Source organism: Poecilia latipinna, unplaced genomic scaffold (assembly GCF_001443285.1).
Source record: "Poecilia latipinna isolate Pla-1442-1.1 unplaced genomic scaffold, P_latipinna-1.0 Scaffold752, whole genome shotgun sequence".
Classification (NCBI taxonomy): Eukaryota; Metazoa; Chordata; class Actinopteri; order Cyprinodontiformes; family Poeciliidae; genus Poecilia; species Poecilia latipinna.
In genome coordinates, this window is record NW_015113368.1 from 376,458 (window position 1) to 398,254 (window position 21,797).

Here is a 21,797-nt window from a genome sequence, read left to right on the forward strand (position 1 = left end):
CCCAGAAATGAACACTTTAGTTGTCCAGACAAATAAATAAAGTTCAAAGAAAAGAATGTTTGTCATCTTATTTTTACTAAATATATACAAATCAAGGTAAGTTCAACACAAATGAAGATCTGAATAAAAATGTAAATGACAGCAGAAATAAAATACAAACTTAAGTTAAAAACCCCCTCAAACAAATGGAATATATGAAACTAATAAATATAAACAGTAATGTCTGATGGTGATACATATTAACATTGCACATGTTTTAATAAATGTACATTTCAGTGTAAAAGCTCTTCCTTTTAGTGCCGGGTGGAACAGAGCAAAGCAGGCACATCATTTTGACATTCAGAGGACGAGTGCTGGCATTTTTTCTTCAGATAACACCAGTGAACAATAAATTATCAAACATAAATCTGCTGAAACATTTTCATTGTCTTTGCTGTTATTAGTGCAGTCCAATATACCCAAAAAACAAGATTTCTGGGCAGATTTAGTCAGTTTTCCTGAAACTCTCAGCAAGAAAAGGATGAGATTAAACCAAAGTACCATTAATGTTAATCGGCAGAGATCTTTGACTTCGGCCTGAGGGAGGGTCTGTGATCATCAATGCCTCAAATCACAACAGAGAAAGCACAAACAGTAATGTCATAGTATCTATAAAGAAAAACAACATAAATAGGCAAACATTTATATGGACAACTGTTAAGATTTGGTCCATGGATTTTCAAAGTTAATGTGCAAAATGCGACAATATTGAGCTCAGCATCATGAAAAGTAATAATGAACATACTGTAGAGACATGATTAGCAGTCTAAGTGTTAAAAAAATCTTCCAGTGAAAATATTGTAACAATTTCTCTTTTGTATTTGCTATTGTGATCAGCAGTAGTGTTGATCAGAGAGAAATGGATTTGAAGCAGATTAAATCCAGCTTTAAAAAAAAAAAAAAAGACTTCATGTGATATTGTAACCAGCGCTGGTAAAGTCACAGAGGAATGTTTTTTTTTTTTTTTCCCAGCCCTGATGTCGGTGTGGTCACGTGACCGTTTTGCGTTCGGGGCGAGGAACCCATTTGTGTGTCGTGATTCTCCACAGCAGCGGAGCCAGCAGCAAGCTGAGGGTGGTGACACTGAGGACCAGCAGGTACACCTGAACAGAGACGGGTAGTTTTACTCCCAACATGCGCGGTTCAGTTGCTAACATCGCTTTAAATGCTCAAAGGCCAACCTCCTTCTTCTAAAGTGCATCTATTAAGTGATCAACCACAGAAAAGAGATAAAAGGAAATCCATTCTTAATTTTAACTCTGATACAAATGTATCCTCTAACATTTACAAAGTTCTGCTTTTAGTCAGTTTAATTGAGTAAAGACACGTATTATATGGCAAGATGTTTATATATTAACATACCAGCGCGACTTTTAAAGCTATTTAAATTCATAAAAGCACAAGTATTACTTGGACTAAACATATCATCTAAATTTTTAATTTATACTTTCAGGTGTTGCAGGTCGCATTTTACTGACTTTGTAGTTATAAACAGAGTAGTGCAAGTTCACACTTGAATGCTAGTTGTAAAAGTTCAGCTCACACAGATTAAAACCGAAATAATTCATGTTTGTGTTTCATCAATGACACATACTGTAAAACATAATAAAAAATGCATCAGCTGACATTTAAATAATGCAAAAGATAAAAGTCTTGTGACAAATCTTGTTAAATACTGGCAGATTACATTATGCCTCAACATTAATATTATATTTTGCTGACAGAAACTAAGAAAAGCATAAAAATCATGAGTGACATGTAGCTTGCAAACAAAAAAAACTAACTGTGATCATTTTCTAAGCACTAAAGTTGTTTTTGTTGTCAACACCCCATCAGATAGAAAACTCAAAAGAAAGCAAAATGTTTTTAAAAGTTTCCTTTGAGCTGATTTGTTGGATGTTTTCTGTACAGAATGAGCTTTAGACTCACTCTTTGACAAGAATTGACAATTTTATGTTTAACTACTTACAGTCTTCAGAATTAAAAATAAAACTAAATTGCCAGGCCGAGCCTCTAAGGAAGCATGAATAGGAAACTGGCCGAGAAATAAACGGATGCAATTCTTCTAAACAGACCGAAATTTCAACCAGCTCATCACTCACCTCTCTGGAGATGATGCCGGCTCGACGTGCGCGGCTCCCCAGGACAAAGGAGAACTCGCTGACCTGAGCCAGACCAGCCGAGACGATCCACCGGATGTGTCGGGAACTCGGAGGCAAGATGGTGGACAGAACAAGCACGGCCATTGCAAACTGGAGCAAAATGAGAGAAGTGAGGAGATGAGGAAACTTTGACTGAAAGGACAGACTGAGAACAAAAACAAGGAATTGCTGAACCTTCATGATGACGAGTGTGAGCGTCAGGACCAGCAGGATGGTGAGCTCATACAGCACAAATGTAGGAAACACGTGAAGACCTGCGGCATCAAGCAGACAAAAGAGGAGGATTAAGCACAGTTTACATGTGAAATTCACTTTAAAAAGTGAAGCAAATATCACTGAAAGATCACAATATTCAGCCTAACCAATTGAGGCAAAGAAGATGATAGCGAGAAAGTCTCTGATCGGCTCGATGCACCCCATGACCTCGGCTGTGACCATGTGACCTTGCGACGACAGCAAAGCTCCTGCCAAGAAGCAGCCCAACTCCATGGAAACATCCAGAAACTCTGTAACCTAAAATACCAAACCAAATCAGCCTCTTAACTTCGAGCTGAAGATGGCACAAAAGAAGTCACACCAAATTTCTTTTAATCGTACCGTCAGCATGAAAAAGACAAACGCTGTCATCCCCAGTACCAGGATCTCCTTGTTGCCTTTGCTCTCAGCGTGAAGTTTCTTGTAATACGGACCAATCAGGAAGGATCTGAGCACCAAGCAAAGCAAAAGAACAGCAGCCAGCGACACCAGGACCTGAGCCAGGAGCTTCAGCACTCGCAGACCTCCAAACAGAAAGCTGGTTCAAACAGAGGAAACAAAACATTTACAGGACTGTAAGTTTGAGAAGGAGGAATTTATGATTAAGAAACAATAAATTACAACTTGCTTACTTGTCCAAGTCCCCGCTCTGTGCCTGGATCAGAGTGGGCATGACAGCAATGAAGAGGCCGAGCTGGACATCCTGCATCACCAACATCCCGAGGAGAACGCTGCTGTAGTCCAGGTCACCTGTCAAACACACACACACACATACGCACACACACACACACACACACACACACACACACACACATACACACACACACACACACACACACACACTCACAGCACTGTTTAAGACACTGAGTCAGTCAAAAACTGGAGGAAAGCGTTTCTGACACTTTCAGAAAAACTAGAATAACAATTTTATTAGCTGTCCAAGTCAAAATTGCCCATGTGAAATATATTGTACCAGCTGTGAGCCATAAAAGATTAACTGTGTAACAGGATTTCCCAAATTCAAAGGATTTAAATACATCCCATTTTCAGGGTTAACAGGTCGTCCTTTTTCTCCAACCCTTTGTTGCCAATTTCACGTAGAAGTATGCAGGGAATTTAAAAAAAGACATTTCTACGTACCTTCTCTTTCCACTCTGCTTCCTCCTGCCAGGAATCGTGACACCAGTGGAGTGCTGGACAGGGACAGACAGCTGGAGACAAAGACCGTCTGGGTGGGGCGAATATGGAGAAGCTGTCCCCATAACAACCCGGCCGCCACCATCAGCAGGCTCAGGTAGCATGACCCCTGAACTGAGGTCTTCCATACCTAAACACACATAACAAAAGAAGAAGTTATCTTCTTCCAAACACCAAAACTGACGACTAACAGTACCACTCTACTTCAAAGGAGCTTTTTATAATATGTTTCGATTACTGATTTAATGAGAACTTGTATTTGTCTTTATAAAAAGTTTTAATATTCCAAATTTTCTGGGCAAAAATTACACTCTCTAGATACACAAAGCTGGTACAGACGTACTCTAAAGAACTTGGAGTTGTAAAAGCACTTAAAGGTGGTGCTACAAAATTTTGACTCATATGGTTAAGTGACAATTTTTCAGCTTTTCAGATTTGTATTTATAAAACAAATTAAAACAACTCTGTATTAATAAAACTACATTTTTTCACTCTTGCATAAAATATTGACTTTTGATCTGAAGTTCATTATAATATATTTATAATACCAGATGACAGAATGACTGCATGTCAATGTTATGTCATAAAACTGACATCGCTGCAGATGGAGCATCTTGCTTATCACTGTACAAGAATAATCAGCAGCAAGTAAAACAACTGAAGAAAGCAATCATCGCCGTCAGGTTTTGGTCCAAACTTTTTCTCATTTACCTTTCGAAGGCGCTCAGGTGAAAACTCCAGTCCCACCACAAAGAGAGTGAAGAACACACCCAACTCCCCCAGAGTCTCCACCTGAACTATGGACTGCAAGAAGAAAAGCCAGTCGTGATTTGACAGTTCAGTAACAGTCACGTTGTTCTTTAAGCTGCTGCAGTCGTGACGCACAGACAGCAAACCTTGATGCTGTTGAATCCAGAAGGGCCGAGCAGGACTCCACAGATGATATACCCAAACATAGGCGGGAGACCCAGCAGAGTGCAAATCCAACCACAAGGCAGAGAGAGCATCACCACTGAAACCAGGTCCTGTTGATAAATTCATTTAAAACCAATTAGTGCAGTTTTTCTACTTCTTTTGCAGCCTGGATAAAAAACAGGATCATTAGAGAAGAAAGCAGCGACTAACCTTGATGAAGTGATGGTCTGCTCTGGGCATCGTGGAGTCTCGTGGTTTCGTCAGAACATACTGGTTGTTCTGAGAGTCGATGAGCATACTGAGCCCCAAGTCATCCTCCACCTCCTTATGTGTGGATTTGTTCTTCATTTTCCCTCCTTTTTTCTCATCCTCTTCCACTCTCAGCACTGCTTCGACATTCACTCCCTTCATCTACACGAAGTAGAGCGTGTATGCCTAACTGTTAGTTCTGGGTGTAACAATAACTGAATATGCACGTTCTCTGACACTTAGCAGCCAAACTGAGCAGACCTGTTTGTTATTGTCAAAGGCATGCTCTTCGATCTCCTCCTCTAGGCGGTCTGCTGCCTTCCTGACGTCCTCCAAAATCTCCTCCAAGATGGACAGAGTCTTGTTCTGGGCCAAAGCGCTCTTAAGAGCTTCCTGCTGATGCTTCTCTGCAGCCACCAGCTCCATGTACTCCTGTTCTTCCTGAAATATAACAACAAAGCCCAACGAACACACTAATTTACTAGCAAAAAAAGATTGAAGAATCAAAGCTCTTTTCATATAGCGAGTGGATGTTTAAAAAAACTTAATACACCTGAATGCAACACATTATTCTACTCAATTTCAGAAACACATTTAAAGTCAACTTCAAATGAGTTCAGACTTTTTTGTTGAGGGCAAATCTGCCACATTTTCTTTAATCTGATGCTGCATTTCTGCTCAGCTTCAGAGAAAAACATCCAAAAGGAAAGCATGTGGACTAAGCAGACAGAAAAATGAAGCTTCATTTCAACTTTCATCTGATTAAAAACATCTTAAAGCAAAATTATCTTTTCGTGTTTATGATGCAAAATGCTCAACAATGTTGCAACTTCTGACACTGGTAATGTCCTACCTTATTTTGAAATTAGAAAAGAGATCATATCTCGGTTTTTGTTTTACTGAGAGGATGAAGTTCTTTACATTAGGAAAAGTTGCTTATTTTTGCATTGATTACAAAGAAAATGTGGAATGTTGTTTTCACCTTTTATTTGGCTAGTTAGGCTGCTGTTTAGGAAAGTCAGCCAGAAGCAGTATGGATTTACTTGCAAGTATAAGATCCATAAAACTCTGAAGATTTTGCTTTACCTTTATGGCTGCCTCTCTGAGGGCCTCCAGCCTCTGTCTGCTGCTCTCCTTCATATTGACCACGTCCCTGTAGTCTCCCTGCAGCGCCCTCTGCAGGCCATGCACCGCCTGGAACACCAGGTGCTCGCTCTCATTCAGCTCCTTCTGAAAAACCTCCAGAGTGTGAACCTAAATGCAAATGAGTAAAGATAAGACAAAGGAAGAAAATCATAAACTCTTTAAGTAATGTAATTCCACATGATCTTAATGTGGTACGTCTCATGAGTATGATATCCAGATATTAATCTTAAAATATATAAATTCAATATTTAAGTCAAAAAGGCTATTTGGCCAGTTATAAACAAATAATATGAGCTAATTAATAACATTTTTCACCTAATTTTCAGAAATAAAAATATTTATATCTAGAAATACATTTTCTTTTTTTTTTTTTAGATCTTTGGACATTTGAAACATCATTTAGCTAGAGACAATTTCATGTCATTGTGAAGTCATTCTACAGAAAAGGTTTTCCTAATGAACGCACAGTTTTTATAAACAGGAAGCGTCAGATAGAGCTCTGACTAAGTCGTCTGAGTAAATGTAAACATTAAAACAACAGCAGAGATTTTTCACACATCTACCAGGAAAAAGCAGCTTCATCCATTGGCTTAGAAATAAAGTTGTGGTTTCCATTTTTAACATGTTTTTACCTAACTGACTTTAAGGTATGCTTACTTTGTCTGCTATGAAATAAGTAGGCATATACATAGTACCAAGCCCCGCCCTTGTATTGGCTGTCTAACAGGTTATTATCTAAGCTTAACTCCTGCTTCGTTTACATATACATGTGTGCTTAGTCTGCTTTGTTTGCTATCCTTCCTCCTTCACCCTTGACTGAAACCAAGACCAAGGAGTTTTGAAAACCTATGAGAACTAGCTGAACACATTTTAATTCCAACATTATTATGACTTCAACAAAAAAATAAAGTAAGTAAAAAGGACCATCCGGTGGTTTGTAGAGTGATACCTGGAAGTGCTTCTCTGGCTCTGAAAGGCTTTGGTCTTTCCCAACAGCTGCCGCAGCGACTGCCAGCTTGTTGATGGCCACATTCTTCTGCCGCAGCAGACCCACCAGCCGCTTGCAGTTGTTGGTCACCCAGCTGTGGCCCTGCACCGGCGCTTTGCTCCGATAGAGCTTGATAGCATGCCGGGCCACCTGTTCCTTTGGCAGCGCAGCGAGTGCCTCAGTCAGGCCGAGGCACAGCAGCCAGCACAGAACCTGCATCCAAACTGCTTCACTGCGGTGAGGAGTTTGAGGAGAAATGCAAGACCTAGGAGGAGAGGGACAGAGTGCACAGTGCTGAAAGCATTAGAAACAAAATCCCACTCACCACACTGATAGTCGAAGCTTCATGTTTGCATCTGCTACAGATTGTGTTTTCAAATACAACCCAGATTTTTTTTTTTTACAGTTCATCCTGCTTCAATTTAGATTTTAAAGGCTGCTTAGCAGAAACACATGATGTTCCTGAAATATATTCAGAGACTGTTAATATAAGTTGCAACATTATATGTTGTATATTTGCAGGCGTTACAAATATACAGCAATAACAAAAGTATAAATATTTGGTATCTTTAAATCATTTCCCATAATCAATCGCAACAGCAAAATTAGTATACAGTTTGAGAAATTTTAAATACGTTTTTTTTTTTTAGCATTTCTGACGATTCTTTAAGCGGGTGTTTTCAAGAGAACACAGAATGTGGATGTGCGTGTCCTGTCACACCATATTCACACTTTTTTGAAGGTGTGGCTACAACAGAAATGACAGCAAACAGTGCAGTGACATGACAGGACACCTTACCTGTTTACATTCCAGTGCAACCTGTCTTTCCACGAATACCTAAATCGACAAATCAAGGAGAATACTAAACATGAGAGGCAGTTTATGATTATATTTATCAATTCAGTTATGCTTTTACCTTCAACAACATGAGTCAAGCTGAGATTTTCTAACTTTCAAAACTCTTCCTCTTCTCCTCCTTCCTTCACCTGAACTGCTGCCACTTTACTGGAGTCGCTAGAGATCAGGAGCACCGTTGTTCAGATCTGGACTGCAGACTGAGAAAACATCAGAGCACAAACATGTCACTTAAGGTTTTAAGTGTCATGTGCAATGAAACATATTATGAGTGTGAAGAGGAAAAATACGCCACAAAAACACATTTTCAACAATACTCCTCAAAATCTGATTTGATCCTTATCAAAGCTTTATTTATCTATCTATCTATCTATCTATCTATCTATCTATCTATCTTTTCACTTTTATTTACTTGCTTCCGGCTCACTAAATATGTGACAAGAAACCATAGCAGAAAACATATTGCAATAAAAGAAGTGAATATACTTCAGTCCTGTCAATATGTCAAGTATACCTTAGACAGTTGCTAGTCAATCACAGGGCAACACAGAGACATACAGGACAAATCACATCTGCCTTCCTACCTAGGGTCAATTTAGGGAGACCACACATTACGTTTTTAAGTTATTCTTATTCAGTGTCCCTAGTGTGACAATTGTGGATATTGTACTGCTGGAACTGGAGCTGGTGAAAAGCAGCTAAGATCCCCATTGAAATCACTGGATTTCAATGGACAGGAGGTCTTTAGTAATCAAACTTTAACGACAAAGTTAGCCAAGATATTAATAATCAGACGCACACATTCAAACACACCCTAGACATAAATTAGACGTACCAGAATACACAGCAGTCGGTAAAAACATCCATCAGTTTGGCGTTTTGTACGGAGTATTAAAGCAAAGCTGTAACTATTAGGGAAGTGAGTCCTCGGTCTTGGCTCTCAGCAGAGGAAGAAGTAGACAAGAACAATCGTGTAGTTGTGCCGCACCGACAGAGACAGAGACACCCCTCCCCTGCCACATAGTTGGAGCCAGCGTCGGCACAGGCGCTCCCTGCTCCTACTTCATGTTTACTCCGACCTCCACCGTACGTGACGGTTTTCCGGAGCACACAGTGGGGGACCGACGGTGAGTTTAACCTGTCTCTGGGACAACTTCACGAACCCCACTGGATAAAGTTGAGCTTTCTGGTCTGGAGTTTGTCAATTTCCAATAATTTGTTCTTTAAATATTTAACGTCGGAGCTGTCAGTCCAGCTCTAACCAGCTGGGTTCACCCTCTTCTTTCTCATGGTGACATAACGTTGTCGCTGCTAACACTTGCTTTGCTAATAATAGCAGACTAACCGTACAATATTAGAAACAACTTCTTTCGGTAAAGTACAATTTAAATGAACATTAGCCAAAATAGCAGTTTTTATTTACGTTTCTAACATCAATTTCTCGTTGTAAGTTTGATTCAACCATCAGATTACTTCCGAAACATCTTTATCAGAGCTGATATGGGAGTTGTAGTTTTTTAGGTGTGTCAGTTACTGCGCTCGTGACGTTCATGCTTTTTCAAACTGTGACAGCTAACGTCATTCTAATCCTTACACGAGACTATTTTTTTTTAAATAACAACACAATTTGAACTAAAACAACTCAACTTTGCGTCAAATATGCCTTGGAGAGCAGTGTTTTAGAAGGAAGTATTGTCGGGGGTGTTCGGCGCATTTACTAGACGGCAACAAAGTGCTTTGTTGCCAAGTGTTATTTATTATCACATAAACATGTTTTGTAAGTTTCTAAAGTAAGTGGCCTGTTGACTTCTCCGGAACTACATTTCCCAGTATTTTGGTCTGGATCGTATTTCTTCTTGCGCATGCGCACTATGAGATCGTGGATATCAAGTTGGCCAAAACAGCTGGTGATAAAATGGTAGGTAATATTTTAAAAAAGACAAACCGAGTGAGAGACAGAGAGTTGTAAAGCCCCCGTTCAACATGTCACCATACCGACAGTGGTTGTCATTAATGTTTACGGTGCAGCACCATGTGAGGGTTCAGGCTGTCCTCAGCGTCGCGTTGCCAGTCAGTGTGATGTGAGAGTAATGGAAGGTCAGTTGCTGGTATTTTGAGATCGGACACCTGCACTCGCTCTACGTACCTTTCCCTTTTTGGTTAGTGGCCCGCCTGGGTTGCTGCTGCTGCTTCTGCAGGTCAGGAGAGCCTGTGAGATCTAACGCCCCCTACCCAAGAAAATCTGGGTCACAGAGAACCTGCTGTTTGATCACCCGGTGGGTTAGTTCCACCGAGATGTGCAATCTGTTAGAGATGAACAAAGCATAACGGGGTTATTTCTGTGATGCTTTTTGAAAGTGATTTTTTACAACTCTAACTTGGAAGTGTTTGGACCCTTGATTTGAGTTTTATGCATGCATTGCTAACAACACTTAAAAATTCTCAGACTGAATGTTTAGATTTGAATAGAAATCAGATCTTTGCAATCAATTGCACCAGGAACATCAAATGCATGTCCACAGTAACACTGGGTGTTTATTATAATCATCATTGACTTTTTGTATATGGTGGTTCATTAATGCTCTACTACTAGCATGATAGAACGGTCCAGATGTAGAAGAATCTGTGTCCCTGAGTTAAAACCAGTTTTGGTGTCCTACCCACACGATATCCTTTTACACATGCAAATTTACAAAAGATTGTTCAATGAATATGAAGTTTTAACATACTGATCTATGTGTATTTTCTCTTCTTAAACAGTTTTGTAAAGAAAAAAAAGATACTTTCTAGGAATGTTTTCATTTAAACAAAAATTACCTGAAATTTTATAGTAACTATGCCAAGTCAGCATATGGCAATGTAACACAGTCACTGAAAAAAACCTTCTGCATGAAGATTAAATTTAAAGCAGATGCACACTATACCAAAATCTCATCCCCTTTCTAAAGTCTAGCACAGACAGTAAATATGTCTAAGTATTTATTTCCTTGTGTGTTTACTTGCCTGGCAGCACAAGTTGAAATCATCACAGAAGGACAAGGTTCGCCATTTTATCTCTGTCACGCAAGCAGGGGACCAAACGGCTGTGCACTGCCTGACTCAGAATGACTGGAAACTAGAAGTCGCCATTGACAACTATTTCCAGAACCCAGACTTGTACTATAAAGAACCCATGAAAACCTCAGTGGACCGCAAGAAGCTTGAACAGCTCTACAACAGATACAAAGGCAAGTGTCAGGCAGACACACACAATCTTTAGTCCCCTAAAAATCTGCACTTTTTCTCTCTGTTTAGCTAAGTTCCCTCTGTCTTTTTTGCAGACCCCCACGATGAGAACAAGATAGGCGTCGATGGGATCCAGCAGTTCTGTGATGACTTAAATCTGGACCCAGCCAGCATAAGCATACTTGTAGTGGCCTGGAAGTTCAAAGCAGCCACTCAGTGCGAGTTTAGCAGGAAGGAGTTCTTCGATGGGATGTTGGAGCTCGGGTAAAAGCCATATCAAAAAATTTCAGTATTTGACTCTGTAATGAGGTGCTTATTTTATGAACACCTGTAATATTTTGTTGTGCCATTCAGCTGTGATAGTCCAGAAAAACTCAAGGCAGTCCTTCCAAGGCTAGAACAAGATCTGAAAGACAATGGAAAATTCAAAGACTTCTACCAGTTTACGTTCAGCTTTGCCAAGAACCCAGGCCAGAAAGGTTTAGGTAAGCAGATGACGTTGGAAAATATCCCAGAATGTCACATTTTCTGTCATAAATCTAAAATACTTGTAAATGTTTTTTTTTTTCTTTCCAGAACTAGAAATGGCTGTGGCTTACTGGAATCTAGTTCTCACAGATCGATTCAAGTTCTTAGACCTATGGATCCGCTTCTTGCAAGTAAGTTTTGAAGCTTTGCTTTTTTACCCCCCAGTAGTAATTAAGGTTTTTGGAGTTTATGGGAGTGTCTTAGCTGTGCACTAGTACAAAACAGCAAATTTGACAGCACGGCTATAATTACATGGCACTTCTTCTCAAAAACATGTTTTCCACAAAAAAAAAGAAAAAAAAATCCAGTGGTAGGAGTTTGATGCAATCCACTGATTATTTCCCCCACACATATACTGCTTGTTTTGGAAATGTTAACAAGACAGCGTTACCCTGTCCTGTCCCTGCCCTGTATTCAGGAGCATCACAAGCGCTCAATTCCTAAAGACACCTGGAATCTCCTCCTGGACTTTGGCAACATGATTGCAGATGATATGTCTAACTATGATGAAGAAGGTGAGTCTCTAATCACTACTGGAAAGATTGTTTTAGAAGGTGCTGTGGCATCATTCATCTGTCTAATACAAGCTTTTCTTTTTAAAACTGTGGAATAATTGAAGCCATATGGATGGATCCCTGGTACTAAAGGGTTATTATACACTTAAAGCAAACCTTGTGAAGCAGCAAAGTAGTGCTGATACTTGTATTTGCAATAACACCTTGAAAATGTTCCGATTTTTTTTAAAAAGATGCTCATCTCAGATAATATAGATGATACAGAAAACTTTGTTCACTAATCACAAACTTCAAAATATTTCTTTTTTTTTTTTTGTTTGTTTTTTTTATAATGGGTCAACATGTAATCGTAAATTGGACGAGAAAAGTTTTAAAATTTGAAAAGTGTGATGCGCATACATATTGAACCCTGGACGCTTTTATCCCAAAATCTAATCTTGTGCAACTATTTGTCTTCAAAAGTCGCCTTGTTGGTAGAGTCCTCCTATGTTAATACATTTGTTAGTCGCTTTTACCCAAAGCGACTGAGAAATTATTTATTCAATCTCAGTATAAACACAGATGTCCTCAGGGTTGTTGGAGAACCTGAGGACCTTTAAACAAAAAAGAAAGATTATGGAACTAACCAGTGGCACGACTACAAACGTACCAATAAATGGTGGTATATTTGAACTGGCAGGCAAGAGAAGGAGAGGATTATTCTGAAAAATTATAATTTATCATTCTATGTGAATATATTGAAGTTTGTGATAGTTGTAAAATGTGAAAAAGTTTTTTTTTTTTCACATTTTAGTAGTAGTATTTTAGTAATAGTATTCCACTTGTCAGACTGCTACTTTTGGATGTTAACTAGTATTATCCTTTTTGTCTTCTGCTCAGGTGCCTGGCCTGTGCTCATCGATGACTTTGTGGAGTTTGCTCGGCCGATTGTAGCAGGAAATAAACGCAACCTGACGTAATATTTGCCACAGCTTCACCAAATGGAGGATGCCGTTTTCTTTCTTCCATTTTTTTTTCCTATTTATTAATGAGATTATGATACAAGGTAGCCTAAAGAAACAGCTTTTAAGCAGGTTGGCCTGCAGATTTTCAATAATTTCATTAATTATTCTGCTGCTAAGAGGCCTTTGAAGAGGAGAAGAAACACAGAGGAAAAAAACAACACCAAAAGAAGAGGGAACTGTTTTGTTTTTACTTTCTGCTGTTGTGGACAGATGCTGGAAATGTTTCATGAGACTGATGAGTAAACCGATACTCATCACTTAAACTTGCAGTGTTGGTAGGTTTGAACTGCCACTGTGGACTCATTTAAAAGCACATTCAGCAAAGCAGTCATCCAGACTAAAGGCTTTTAAGCTCCTGCGGGTGTGAATGAAACATTGTGATAAGGTTTGGCTGTTCTGTCAGTTAGTATGAAGCTGTTTGATGTAGTCGAGGTTATCAAAATTTGAGAATATGTGTTTGCGTTTGTTACCGTATGTCGTACGAGTGCATTGGGTGGAGGTAAAATATGTTGCCTTCTGCACAAAAGCTGTTTTTCTTTTTTTGGTTTGAGATGTCATATAGTCAACGTTCACCTTCACCAAGTGAGAGTGAAAATGTTCAGATACACTATTTACGTCCAGTCCGATGACTGGACGAAGCCTCATGTTTTCTGATCTCAGCACCAGCATAAAGGTCGCTATAATGATTAAAATCCAGCTCTCATCAAAATGAGAATCTAGATGGTCAAAAATATATATTTGACATTGCTTGCACAAGACAGGTAATGGCATTTAGAATCTAATTGTTCACACTGATCTTTTTCCATTTTCCACCTGGAAAATGGAAAAAGCTTTACATTATTTAGGGCTGGGCACTGCAGTGCCTAAGAGCTTGAATTTCAATCTGTCTCTGGACTGTTTTCAGTTACCCAGGTGAAGCCTTGTCACCTCTTCGAACTGCACTGATATACACTTTTACAAGTACAGAGCTGTTCAGTTTACATAACAGTAAGTTTAGCTTTTTTTTTTTTTTAAATGAGGTACGCACAGCCAAGAGTGTTTTAAATGTTTGTTTACACTGTTTGAGGTTTGCGCTGCCTCATCATCAAAAGGTCATTGGGCTGTTGTGCTGCCATCAAGCGGTGGTTGAGGATTATAGCCTTTTTAATTGCGCTATAGGCAAGTTCTACATAAGACTTTGGTTGTTTTTTTGTTTTTTTTTTTGTAATTATCAGATTTACTGATGAATATGCTGACTGCAGCGTTACAGGATGCAGAGCTCAGGTACCAGCAGCTATCTCTGTCAGCACTGTGTGTCGTCCTGTTCTTATATCAGAGCTCACCCAGTTCCATGTTTTACAGATTACTGCTGTCACCATAACATAACCTTTGCCATACTTTGTCAATAAGGATCATGCATTATTTTATAGCAGAGCAGCTATGCACTGTAAAGTAGTTAAGTTTTAGGTTGATAAGTTTAAAATAGTTTGAGTGAAATTATAGATACTAGTCCAAATGATTGAGTTTATTCCACATTAAATCCAAATCAAGTGCCATATTTCTCATCACATCAGCTGAGCATGAGTTGATCCAGTGAAACATTGTTTAAAAAAAAACAAACAAATGTAACTTATTTAGACCAGTCAGAAATATGAAACTGAAGATATGAAAACATCTGTTTGAAATCAGTACAATACTTATGTATTTTATGATACGCATGTATTGTACTCATGTGGTGGTCCATTGGTACATTGTCTTTGTCAAATGTGTCACTGTTCCTGATGCAGAATGTTCTTATTTTAACAGTGTTATTTTGGCTGTGAAAGAAAGCAGCTCTTAATGGATCAAAAGCATTTCTCAGTTGCATTGGTATTAATAAAAAAAATGTCAATATAGTGTGATTTTTCTTTTTGCTACAGATGTCCATTGTCACTGCACTTGCACTATTTTGCCAAACGTTTTCACTGATCGGCTTTCACACTTGCCATGTATGAACTCAAGTGGCATCAGATTTTGGCTCATCCTTTGCAGCATGGCTTAGAATCACGTCTATATGAATCTTTGAACATTCGTGCCTTTTTGAGGTCGGACACTGATGCTGGACACGAAGGCCGAGATTACAGAGTCCGCTCATATTCATCATTCATGTTTAGTTGAGAGTAGGACTCTGCTGGCCAATCAGGTTTTTCCGCACCATGTTCATTCATCCATATCTTTACTGACGTTTTGTGCACAGTCATGTTGGGCAAGAAAGGGAATATCCCCAAACATTTCCAGTAAATTTGGGAGCAAGACATTGTCTGAAATAATTTAATATGCAGAAGCATGAAGTGTGCCTTTCTGTGGGCCTAGCATACTTTGGATGTGTATTTTTAGATTTATGTTGTGTATCAAAGAGAGAACTTAAACTATCTGATAAAACTGAGAACTTGCAGCCCAACTATATTCCATCTTCCGTAGTATATGAGCAATGTTGTGTTTGGAAAAAATGTAAAACTGAACTGTGTGGCTGCCTTATGCTGTATGCAAACATTGTTCCATTGCAGATTTAAAGCGACAGCAGGTGTCTGTTCAGGTCAAACAGAGTTGGATGTAAATTACACAACAGCAGTGAATGTGACGGAGGAAAAAAATCGATTCCACATAATCACAGCTCTCTGGTACGCTAGCAGAGAGCTGCTCAACTTGGTACCAGTTGTCGCTTATCAAGTTGCATTCTTGCTACATATCGTCATCATCAGCTCTTAGTAAAGCTATGTCTGAATATAAGCTTAGAACAAAGTACACCGACAGATATGCACATAAAAGGCATATTACATGTATGTGTGAGACACAAAAGTAACAATACTGAATACACTGATACATAAATCAGTTGACTGGATTTAATTAGTTTCTTGAGGGTGAGTTGTTGTGTGTGAGGGTGCATTGTCCTCTCACAGGACAGGTGAGATGTCGATAAGCTCTAGCACCAGCTGCTGGACATGCTTGCACTCAGGCCCAGCGGCACATTAGCATCTTTCCCACCCTGTGTCCACCCCTGATTACCGCTCCAAAGCCCGTCATCCAGCATTTAAGCTTTGGGTCCACAGGGATTGCCTTTTTAGGAGATGCATGGACACAGCTGAGCTCACCATTGCCCAAGACAAAGAAGCTGAGGGTGATAATGCAGTGCTTTCATGTTTGCGTGTGTGTGTGTGTGTGCGGCCAGCCTTGCTACTCAAAGTTAGTTTGGTAAACTGATAGGAGAACCTCGAAGATGGAAGGCAAGCAGAACTGTGGTGCAGCAGATGTGGAGAAAATGGCTGGAAGGGTTTGAAATTCAAAAGATTTTTGGTTTCTCTTCATTGGCCCATGACTGTTCACCTGTTGAAAGTGGAAGGAAGACCTGCAAGGAGATTCATTCAGGAGGGTATTATTGTCTTAACTTCAGCTGGGTGTGCCATTGAGAGAAAAATCCAGCAGGATGGAGAAGTTTAAAGCAGCCATGGTTCTCGGTGCCGTTGGCGACGCTTTGGGCTACAGGAAGGGTCGCTGGGAAAGCTGCACGTCAGGCAAGAAGATCCAAGAAGAGCTGGCGTCTCTGGGGGGACTGGAGTCCCTGAAGCTGGACCCTGACAACTGGCCCCTGAGTGATGCAGTGCTGATGCACATGACCACAGCTGAAGCCCTCATAACAGGTATGTGAAGAATTGATTTCAACAAGGATGACAGTATTTTTGTTTTTGTCAACACTGAGAAAGTTGTAGCAGCTTTTAAGTACAAAAATGTACATATACCTTCACATGAAACTAGTACTTTGCATATTGTTAGAAATATCCAAGCACATTGGATTAGATTAAGGATACTTCGACCCACTCCTTTGAACGTATAAATACACTTTGCTACTGCTCTTCTTTTGTTTTGTTTGCTTTTGTTTTAAATGTATTTTGTTTGTATATACCTGTATATTATTTTATTACACTACATTCAGCAAAGTCAAACTACGTTAGCTAGAACAATCTAAAAAGACTAAACTAAGTAACATGCCATCATCCGTCATTGCAACCAAGCATCAAAGTCTTTGGAAAAAACATGACACAGTCTGGATGCATGTTGACCTCCCCTGTAGCATGTTACTGGACTGAGAGTCCAAAAAGTCCAAAATAGACTACTCTGGAGAAGTCGATCCGCTGAACAATGGCGGATCAGTGGCCTCTGTAATCTGCTGGTATCATGTTTGGCTGTAGATGCAGCCAATAAGTAGCCACAATGGTTCTGAGAAAAAATAGTGATGACATCTTTCAAGATTAGGAATCCCTATTTAGCAACCATCCAGCTTGTAGAGACACCAGCTGGATAGACAACAATGTATCGAGAGTAAAGCATCATGTTTTTGCTTTTAGTCATGCCTCCCAAAGTTCAGATTTATGAAATGCCAACGTTTATGCTAAAACAATACAATTGTTTTTTCCCCTTATTTCTAGCTGATGAACAGTTTAACTTGATCAAAGAACAAATAAGTCATCTCATTATTGAAGCAGTTCTTTTGGACCGTTAAACGTGATGATGCAATTCAAACTTGAAATTAATTGACCATTTTCCAAATCACAAATGTGAACGGGTCCGTAACTTAGATTATTTCTCCCATGCAAAGATCACAGATATAATGTTCAAGGACCATTCAAAGTTTGCTGAAGTGACATTGTTTTTTGACCACAGGCATTCTGGTCCTAATCTGTGTTGTGGTGGAGTGGGGCTAAACTTAGCTCACGGCGGCCCCACTTATCTTTCCCTGCATGCCAGTCATGAATGACTCCTAACCACTGTGTGTACATGTGTTTGTGTGTGTCCAGATTACTGGTGTCTGGAGGACTTGTACAGGGAGGTAGTGCGTCTCTATGTGGAAGCCATGGTCTCTCTCCAGGGACGAGCTCCTGATCCCGGCACCGTGGAGCCCTGCGTTCACCTAAAACCTCATAACTTCCTGCTCGCTTGGCATACACCTTTCAATGAAAAGGGTAGATTAAGATTAAGATTTAGGAAGGTTTGTGTGGTATAAACCAAACATAAATACAGTAAAAAAAAAATAAAATAAAATGTATGTCCGTATCCAGGGTCTGGATTTGGAGCAGCAGCCAAAGCCATGTGTGTTGGTATGAGATACTGGCAGCCTGAGAGACTGGATAACTTGGTGGAGGTCAGCATTGAGATTGGCAGAATGACCCATAACCACCCAACAGGTGATGTGCTGGTAATTTCGAACTTCCAATGACGGGCCAAATATTGTGTTGCTGTTCGACTGTTCAGTAGATCTACTTTTGTTGATTCTGTTTCCCCAAATCTTGCTTGAACCTACCACATGAACTGTTCATCCTGAGGCTCTTTGGAACAGGTTAAGGACATAAATTAGCTTTTATGCAGGTGCGTTGGAGCAAGGACACAACTAAAAAATGCACTGCACAGGCCTTTAAAGACAGCGAGTCCGCTCTTATGAACTCTTCTTGTCCAGCTTCTTTCTATGCATAACATAAACCGTTCAAAGAGGAACAGGCCCTACACAGTGTCTCTACTGAGCATGAGCATGATTTACTTTTACACGCTCATCCTTTGTTTCAAAATCTACTCAAAGATCCACTCGAAAACAAATCTTTTAATCTCAGTCGAACTAGACCAAAGCACATGGTTCCATTTTATATTTATAATATCAGGAGAGCAAACACTTTTTCCGACAAACCTTGCAAATAACCGGTTTGCATATGAAAATGATTGTTATGGCGACTTAGTGAACCAGTTCTCTTTAGATACGAGTTTTACTTACAGTATTGTCCTCCTGTTCATGTGTGGTATCAAGACAAACCTGGATTGTAATCTAACCTTATTTGTCACAGTTGCAGCTGTACAAAACATTTGAGATTAGAGCTGCGACTGATACAATGAACGTGTTTAGGCAAGAAGCCGTTTTCTTATTGCCATGTCGTGACATATAACAACGACTGCAAATCTGCTCTACTTGAAAAGCAGTGCCTACTTGTCTTTCACATTTTGATTAGTGGCTGATAGAAATTCGATTTTTTTTTTGTAGCTTCATTCTTATACCTTATAAAAGGAAGCTACAAATTAAAGGTTTTTGGAACCTGACCATAAAAAAAGAATAAAAAAGTGAAAATGTAAAAAATAAAAAAATAAAAATAAAAAAATCACCAGGTAGATTTATGTAAATGAATAATTGTGAAGGTGCTGTAATATTCTTTGACTACAGTCTGAAGTGCCAAAGTCACGTTTGATGTCTCTCTCTTCTCTTGGCTTCAGGCTTCCTCGGCTCCCTGACAACAGCATTATTTGCATCCTTTGCAATCCAGGGGAAGCCTCTTGTGACTTGGGGCCGTGAGCTCATGAAGGTCATCCCCCGAGCAGAGGAGTACTGCAAGAAGACAATACGACACATGGCAGGTTGGACTCTGGCTCAGTCTAGATCATTTTAAACAACAAATCCTAAAACTTCTGCATTAAAAAGAGATCATCAATGTATGTTATTATAAATTCTTGTGCATTTCTGTAAAAAAAAAAAAAGTGATCCCTGAAGTGCATTTTTTTACATGTGTTTACACAGAATATCAGGAAAACTGGTTTTATTTTGAGGCTAAGTGGCAGTTTTACCTTGAAGAGCGAGAAATTGACAAGGACGGACAAAACAAACCATCATTTCCTGATGGCTATGATGCAGAGGAGACTGATAAAGTATGTCCCTTGGGGTTCTTTATTTCTCATACTATCAAATCAACGGATTCCACCCCTTTACAGACACAGGCCGTTTTCTTTTTTTTCTTCCCTCAAAGCAGATGTACAAGCGTTGGAGTTCAGAGGGTCGGGCAGGGCGCAGAGGTCATGATGCTCCCATGATCGCCTACGATGCGCTTCTGGCCTCAGGAAGCAACTGGACTGAGCTGTGCAAACGAGCCATGTTTCATGGAGGTGAGAAACTTTGACTTGCAGACCTGTACGTTTTACGGAACTGCGCAGAAAAAACAAAACATTCAAAAATGTCTTTATTTTTAGCTGACTTTAAATAGCTTTGGCTGCGTTTTTAATTGATACGGTACAGTATTGTGAAGATAGAAGCACATTGTGAGTTAAGGAACTCTGTAAACATGTTGTTTTAGGTGAGAGTGAAGCCACGGGCCTCATCGCAGGCTGCCTCTATGGCCTCATGAATGGCCTGAGCCAGGTTCCTCAGAACCTGCACCGGGACTTGGACAAAAGAGAACGGCTGGAGGAGCTGGGAGAAGCACTCTATAATGCAGCTTCTGCAGAGAAATGCACAGAGAAGTAATCCTGATCTCCACTGAGCTGAACTCTACTGGCTGTCAGAGGAACAGAGCGTGACTCCTCACTGTGGCCAACACCCTCCTTCATTCCCTGACTAGTTTTATGAGTCATGCTGTCCTTTTCTCACCGCTCACTCCTTGCTCTCTTTGATTTTTTCTGTCCACTATCCACACATCTGTCAAAGGTTTTATAAAAAGGTTAAATTGCATCTCACTAAAGATGCGTAACTAAGAAACGTTAAAAGAAAGGAATTAGCCTGACTTTTTTTCTTTGAATATCTTACTTATTATCATTCATATGTAATCAGTTGTCACAAATCCAGATATCATGCTGTTTGCTTAAAAGAATCATTGTCTTGATCTGCCAGTGACAGAGTTGTGGGGAAAGAAAAAACCTTCTGCTTTTTTTAACTTTAGTAACTTGGAGGTGGGGGAAGGTAGATCTTTCCTTTCTCTGACTGATGCATTTTTTTCTAAACCTAACGTTTATTAACATGAAGCACAAAGAGAAAAATAATTAATCTAATCAGCTTACAGTTTGAGCAAGTGCTGTCAGTGAAGGTGTGAGAAAACCTGCTTCTGCAGCTAGCTTTTGCTTAACTAATTTTCTTTTGAATCAAAGATTTTCAGAAAAGAATTTAAATATACAAGTTTAACTTTTTAACCTTTTGCTGTCCTTAGCTTAGTGGTGCAATCAGGGTTGGCTTGAAATGAATAAAAGGTCGAGTTGTGAAATAAGAATAATGTTTCCCTGTACTGTGTGAAAGTATTTGCACAACACTCGTATTACAGTTTTAAACCACAGAAATGTGAAAAAGCTAAAAAGAAAAACAACAACAACTTTATTTTATGCATGCATGAGCCAACATGGGATTCTCAGAGTGACAATGATCTCATGGTAATTGAGCTACACCATTAGAATATTATTTATGGCGTTTTGCTCTTAAGAGAGTTGAACAAATTGATATATTTATATATATATTGCCTAGACAAAAAAAAGTTTAATTATTCTATCTTTTAAGCCAGCAAGAAAAAATCAGTCAGCTGACTTGCAGTGTGCAGCAACAGCTACTTTATGCTTCATACAGACAGAGTAGACTGCATCACTTTGACACTTTCCATTTCTTACACTGCAAGAACAGAATGACAGAAGAGCTTCGTGGTTTTTAAAGCATAACTTTTTAAAACCTCGGTATGCCTTTATACTAGTAACCAGTCCACGCCTAATTAAAACAAATTGAACTGGCTGACTGTGTCTCCCTGTCTTAACATATATTTCAAGCTTGCCTTTTTGATTTTCAAGCAAACTTCTTTGTCTTGTTTGTCAGCTCCTTACCACAGTTCAAAGAACTGCAGTCTGGAACATTTGATCAGCTTCAAATGTGATCTAAATCCTAAATCCTTGCTTTTGCTGCGGTAATAAGAGAACTAATGA

General features: G+C 39.5%; 3 protein-coding genes across 10 annotated transcripts; 2 read left to right on the forward strand and 1 right to left on the reverse strand.

Annotated features, from left to right (window-relative positions):
* Positions 1-56: 56 nt before the first annotated feature.
* tmco3 (transmembrane and coiled-coil domains 3) lies at positions 57-10,811 on the reverse strand. Of its 4 annotated transcripts, none has more exons than XM_015045884.1 (16): positions 9,954-10,811; positions 7,869-8,007; positions 7,751-7,789; positions 6,913-7,216; positions 5,904-6,071; positions 5,079-5,258; positions 4,779-4,979; positions 4,550-4,678; positions 4,365-4,457; positions 3,597-3,783; positions 3,089-3,206; positions 2,799-2,994; positions 2,564-2,714; positions 2,376-2,455; positions 2,142-2,291; positions 57-1,142 (listed from the first exon to the last, which is right to left on the reverse strand). In XM_015045884.1, exons 4-16 carry the CDS (start codon positions 7,168-7,170, stop codon positions 1,029-1,031), a joined length of 2,025 nt encoding a protein of 674 aa, XP_014901370.1. In that variant the 5' UTR covers positions 7,171-7,216; positions 7,751-7,789; positions 7,869-8,007; positions 9,954-10,811; the 3' UTR covers positions 57-1,028. The 4 variants fall into 4 exon arrangements, with proteins under 4 accessions (XP_014901370.1, XP_014901369.1, XP_014901368.1 ...); XM_015045883.1 differs by lacking the exon at positions 9,954-10,811 and adding an exon at positions 9,829-9,904; XM_015045882.1 differs by lacking the exon at positions 9,954-10,811 and adding an exon at positions 9,803-9,895.
* Positions 8,812-13,060, forward strand: dcun1d2b (DCN1, defective in cullin neddylation 1, domain containing 2b). Of its 4 annotated transcripts, none has more exons than XM_015045885.1 (7): positions 8,812-8,893; positions 10,818-11,034; positions 11,128-11,296; positions 11,387-11,517; positions 11,609-11,691; positions 11,979-12,075; positions 12,955-13,060. In XM_015045885.1, the coding sequence occupies exons 1-7, from the start codon at positions 8,873-8,875 to the stop codon at positions 13,032-13,034; spliced, it is 798 nt and encodes a 265-aa protein (XP_014901371.1). In that variant the 5' UTR covers positions 8,812-8,872; the 3' UTR covers positions 13,035-13,060. The 4 variants fall into 4 exon arrangements, with proteins under 4 accessions (XP_014901371.1, XP_014901374.1, XP_014901373.1 ...); XM_015045888.1 differs by having other exon boundaries at positions 8,843-8,934; XM_015045887.1 differs by lacking the exon at positions 8,812-8,893 and adding an exon at positions 9,461-9,725.
* A 3,102-nt stretch (positions 13,061-16,162) lies between these two features.
* On the forward strand, positions 16,163-21,199 carry adprhl1 (ADP-ribosylhydrolase like 1). 2 transcript variants are annotated; one of them, XM_015045902.1, is made up of 7 exons: positions 16,163-16,735; positions 17,891-18,055; positions 18,152-18,277; positions 19,347-19,487; positions 19,648-19,775; positions 19,874-20,009; positions 20,198-21,199. In XM_015045902.1, the coding sequence occupies exons 1-7, from the start codon at positions 16,522-16,524 to the stop codon at positions 20,365-20,367; spliced, it is 1,080 nt and encodes a 359-aa protein (XP_014901388.1). In that variant the 5' UTR covers positions 16,163-16,521; the 3' UTR covers positions 20,368-21,199. The 2 variants fall into 2 exon arrangements, with proteins under 2 accessions (XP_014901388.1, XP_014901390.1); XM_015045904.1 differs by having other exon boundaries at positions 16,166-16,735; positions 19,877-20,009.
* Positions 21,200-21,797: the final 598 nt, after the last annotated feature.